Here is a 5,225-nt window from a genome sequence, read left to right as displayed (position 1 = left end):
TGCAGAAAATTATTACCTATTCACAGACTATTTACTGAAATCCGCTACTAAATCTATGTATTTTGTTGAAATTCTCCTTTGCTAAATTAAGCAGTTATCTTTAAAATCTGATAGCACCATTCCTTCTTCGGTTGCCTTTCGCCTACAGTCTTACTTACCTCTTCATAATCATTGATTCTATGAAACATTGTAGAGGTATGTGACTCTAGGTAACTTCGATTCCCGGAAAGATTTAACATTGATTGCTCCAGCACAGGCTGTTGGGTCAGAACCACTAATAATGAATCCTGACTTTTTTGTTGTTGTTGTTGTTTGCAAAAAGCTTTATTGTTTCATTTGGTCCAAGGCTTGGGCGAAGGGCTTCTGGGTGGATAAGATTCTACATCAGGATGGGATAGAGAAGCTTGCTGCTGTTGGCAGGTGGACACAGAGGTTTCCCCCTGCAAGTCCCCGCAGACCCCTAGTTGTACTTGAGGGTGAGATGCTCAAAAGAGATACTTGCCCAGCCCAGCCTGTGGGCCACCCAGTCTTCTAATGTTGGTCAGATGGTCACCCATCTTCTTCAGCAGTTTCACTTCCTCATCCAGGAAGTGGTTCTCCAGAAAGTCACAGAGATGGGGGTCAGTGTGGGCGGAACCCACAGCGTGCAGATCCAGAAGGGCCTGGTTTAGGTTCTTCTCCAAAGCCAGCGCTGCCTGCATAGCGTCCAGGGTTTTACCCTACTCATCCTGGGATGGCTTCTGGATATCTTGGAAGAGGACTCGCCCGCTGCGCTGGTTTTGCAGCTTCAAGAGCCGGCTCGGCACCCTCGCGCTTCTCACTCGCCAACTCGCAGAAGTGCCCCATGCCTTCCAAGGCTACATCATCATGGTCAAAATAAAAACCCAGAGAGAGGTAGGTTTAAGAGGCCCGCAGGTGCAGGTTGACCAGACGGCTGACACCAGCTTTTCTGATTTGGAGGAATAATTTTGACGGATCTGAGAGCTCATAGTTGGTCGGTTTTGGAGGCTAACAAAAAAAAAGGTGTTAGCTGGTCCCGAAAATAGGAGATGGTTGAGATGATCCCGAGGTTACGCCTGGAGGTGAAGTTGGAAGGTAGTTGGAGGTTGGAAGGGGGGGGAAGTCACCGGGTCTGTTCCGTCCAAACACTGTTGAAGCAAGAGACGGATCCACAGGACCGCTGGGGAACTGAATCCTGACTTTTGAAAACGGGGCTGTGACTCATTTCTAGAACACAGCACTTTGAAGTTCCAACCCAAAGCTGGAGGATAGAGCACCTCTTCCCAGTGAATGCGCAACTCATCTGAATTTATTTTGCCTGGCTTCTGATTCTCAAAGATCTTTCGTTTCCTGAGAGTCACTTCTATAATGGGCTTTTACATGGGAAATAGCCTTAATGCTCGTGTCACGTTTTTCTCAGATTTTGCTATTTCTTCGGTACCATAGCAATTCTCATTGTTGGTTTTCTAGGACTATGCAAACACATCTGCTCATGTGGAACAGCTGGGACAAATTACCTACCATAACTGCAGTAACTCCACTCCTACCAGGTTCTTGGCTTTATCTTGATAAAGTTCTTTCAAAGGTCATCAGTGACTTACATTGTTAAATACAAACATCTCAGCCCTGCAGAAGAACCATCTTCTGGTTTCTCTCTGGCTGCTCCTTCTCAGCATGCTTTGCTGGTTCCTGTACAGTTCCCCAGTCAAGTGTAACAGGGTTCAGGAATTAATCTTCCTTATTTATTTTCACTCCTCCTCAATCTTAACCATTAACTTGCTAAAAACAACAAAACCCCACCATCACAGCCAATTCTAACTCATGGTGGTGTTCCACAGAACTTTTGACTGAGGCTACAAATCTTTGGAGATGATGGCCTTTCTCCCTCAGTGGCCAGTCGATTTGAACTACTGACGTTGGGACACAGCTGAGGAATGGCTGGACTGGGGAATAAAGTTGTGACTGCAGATAAGACATACTTATGATGCAGAGTGAACATGTGTTAGCTAGCACTCACCCTGTGGCCCCTGGCAGCCTAACAAGGGCACAAGCTGGCTCTGGAATTGTACTGGAGGTGCTGCACTGCTTGCCCTGGGCTAACCTAGAGGGCTGGGTTCAAAGCACACACAGTACGGTTTAGGGCCATGTGAATGGGGGAGTTCCTACAGGTTGTCATACATGTCACTTGGGGTAAAGGGTATATGGTTATACACTCAGGGAAACACATACAGTTCACAATTCCAGGCTTTAAGTTAGATGTTAGTAACTTAGGGCACCTGCACTTATTTACCTTTGCAAATAACTAATTACAATGATTCTATGAACCCAAGTTTTCCTTAAAGTTCCAATTTTCAGAGTAAAGGATTAACTGGAAACATCAAAAGTTAAACTAAAAACCGAGTCTTAAAAATGGGAGTGAAAATGCAAGCCAATTAAATGTGAACAAAAAAAGTTATGATTCTACCAATAGTTTTACTGAACGAACATTACTCTTCATATATTATAACTCCATCACTCACCCCCAACAATCAAGGGCTTGAAATTTTTTAAAAATTAAAACTTTCTAGAAACACAATGGTTCCAACTTCCCAGATGGAAATGAACTTATTTTGTATGAAGTACCTCAGTACATACACAATTTTTTTAAATTCACTAAATGATTTTTAAAAACAAACAAAAAAAACAGCCCTGGTTACGTTTACGGTCATCCCTTTAATTCAGTGTTAATCAACCTTTTCCCCATCACAACACACAAGAATTACTGATTTTCCATGCTGGAGTTAACTGGAGAGAAAAGTTCTGAATGAAGCTACTCTCAAACTGGAAACAACTGTCCCAGGATGCAGATGGCTCTCAAGTTTGCAAAGTTCTACTCATTTACCATTTCAAGAATTATTCCAGAAAAAGAATTTTGAAAGAATTAACAGTCACTTAAGTATACATAAGCTTTATATACATGAAAACTGGAAATGTTTGTTGACATTTTCACCGTAACTATCTACTTCAAGCCTGAAGTTAAATATATATATATTTCTACATTTTAGTCTGTTAGGAATTCATAGATCATTTGCAATTTAAGTGCTCTCTTGTATAAAGCATTGGAAAGTTAATACAAGTACTAGTCTTAAGCAGTCTAAGCCACAATTTATTTGCACATGTATAATGAGAAACAGGTAACTCCAAATTTGTACAAATATATAAAACAAATAATCACTTGATACACTTGTTACTTTGCTTAACATATTCAAATCTAGATGAACTTCCCTCATTTTGTAAACTTTCATACAATACTTCCATAAACAAAAAATTATTTAAAACACTTACTGGCAGGTTTCAGTTAGAGCCAACAAATACTAAGACCAGAAACTCAAAAACCAAGTTTAGAAGATACTTTTCTACCACCCTCCCCTAGTTTCTCTTAACAGATGCAAAAACTATCTCACAAACCATGGAGAACAAAGAATGATAATTCTCCAAAATTGGGAAGAAAATGCCAAACAGATCATACAGCTTTCAGTGTGATGAACCTTATTATTTAAATATGAAAATGGAAAAATGCTCAAGTTAAAATAACAAAGATTAGAAAATAGTAAATGATTTTAAAGTGAACAAAACTGTCTTCCTCAAAGGTGCAAAGATCTGACTCTGACAACTCAAAAGAATTTTCTAAGGCAAGTGAGGAAATCTTCAGGAACATTCTAATCATGTTCAGTATCTAGTGATAAAAGCTGAAAATGATAGCAAGAGAGTATTTATTATACAAGTGTCAACGAGGACATCTCAAAAATAATGAAAGAAATGCACATTTATTTCTACAAAAGCAATATGATACAGAATTAGAACGGAACACACTTTTAAAGATTTACCTATTAAAATATACAGATTCTTAATGAAGAGAATAAGATATTTAAAAAAGATGACAAGGGATGTTAATCTTTTTTTATTATTATTATTTTTACATATTTTGGAACCTCACATAATTTTGATAAATAACTCTTACAAAATTATGCAAAAAGTACAAGAATGTTTGATAAACAAAGTCTGTATTTTCCAAAAAGATTTTTTACAACATGCAATTCTTAAGGCAGCATCCTCCTTACAAGGAAAGGTAATCCTTTTACTCATCAAGAAATCTTCTGCTGCAAAGAATAGTCTACGAAAGCCTGGCTTCTTCCATTAACGCCTTTTGTCTTTCCTGTCTGATTTTCGGTCTCTTTCACTTCTTGAAGATCTTTTGCCTGATCGACTACTTTCTGATATAGACCTCTTTCTGTCGGACCGGGAATTCTTATCCTTTGATCCTTTTGTATCTCTACTACTACCACCTTTTGAAGATTTGTGACTTCTTTCTAGTCCTGAAGTATCCCTTCGTTTCCGATCCACGCTCCTTCTGTGCTTTCTATCTCTATTATGTCCCCGGCCCCTACTCCGACTTCTACTCTCACTACTGCTACTAGTGCTGCTGCTACTATCTCTGCTGCTGCTGCCACTTGTACTAGAGCTGCTGCTGGAACTACTGCGACTACTACTACTGCCACTACTAGAACTGCTTCCACTGCTGCTACTAGTTGAACTGCTACTAGAACTACTGCTACTACTGCTTCGACTTCTACTCTTGCTGGTTTTATTTCTAGCTCGACCTCTGCTTCTGCTTCTAGTTTTGGTTTTAGCTTTACTCTCTGAATGCACTGTCAAAGCTGACTCTACTGGTACATCAGTGTGTTTTACAGATTCTATAGGAAATTCCTTCCTTTCAGATAGTAAATGCTCTTGCTCTTGCATAACCTGAGGTGGTACTTGTAAAATAGTTAATGGTAAAGTCTCAGGCTGAGACAGAGGCTGGGGCTGGAGTACTGGTTGGGGCTGAGACAGGGACTGAGGTTGTGCTGTAGGTTCTGCCTGGGTCTCGGATTCCTTTTCTTCATTTTCCTCAGGCTCTTTTTCTATTTCCACAGCACTAGCATTCTCTTTCCCAGGAGAAAGAGATTTACATTCTTTTTCTGGCTCAACTTCAAACTCCATCTCTGGCTCCATTTCTTTGCTAGTTTCATTTTCTGAAGGTTCTATACTTTCAACCTGATTAGTTTCCATTACCTCTTGTTCAGCAATAACATTTTTAACATTTTCAACCATCTCTAACACATCCATAATTTCTTCAGGCTGACTATCTTGCTGCTTCTCACTTTCCCTTACCTCAATATCCTCCTCCACTTTAACTTCTATTT

At 39.9% G+C, this 5,225-nt stretch overlaps 1 protein-coding gene and 1 pseudogene across 1 annotated transcript in view; both read right to left on the bottom strand.

The window, feature by feature from the left end:
* Nucleotides 1–460: 460 nt before the first annotated feature.
* Nucleotides 461–989, bottom strand: LOC102851298 (annotated as a pseudogene).
* Nucleotides 990–4,012: 3,023 nt separating this feature from the next.
* PNN (pinin, desmosome associated protein) overlaps nucleotides 4,013–5,225 on the bottom strand; it is a 5,902-nt gene continuing 4,689 nt past the window's right edge. Inside the window, 1 exon segment of the mRNA XM_006903583.1 lies at nucleotides 4,013–5,219. Within this exon segment, the coding sequence (XP_006903645.1) occupies nucleotides 4,177–5,219 (1,043 nt within the window). The 3' untranslated portion in view covers nucleotides 4,013–4,176.

Source organism: Elephantulus edwardii, unplaced genomic scaffold (genome assembly GCF_000299155.1).
Source record: "Elephantulus edwardii isolate Elephantulus edwardi_28Jun2011 unplaced genomic scaffold, EleEdw1.0 scaffold00100, whole genome shotgun sequence".
Taxonomy (NCBI): Eukaryota; Metazoa; Chordata; class Mammalia; order Macroscelidea; family Macroscelididae; genus Elephantulus; species Elephantulus edwardii.
Note: the sequence above shows the minus strand (reverse complement) of the source record. Positions and strands in the feature narration are given on the sequence as shown.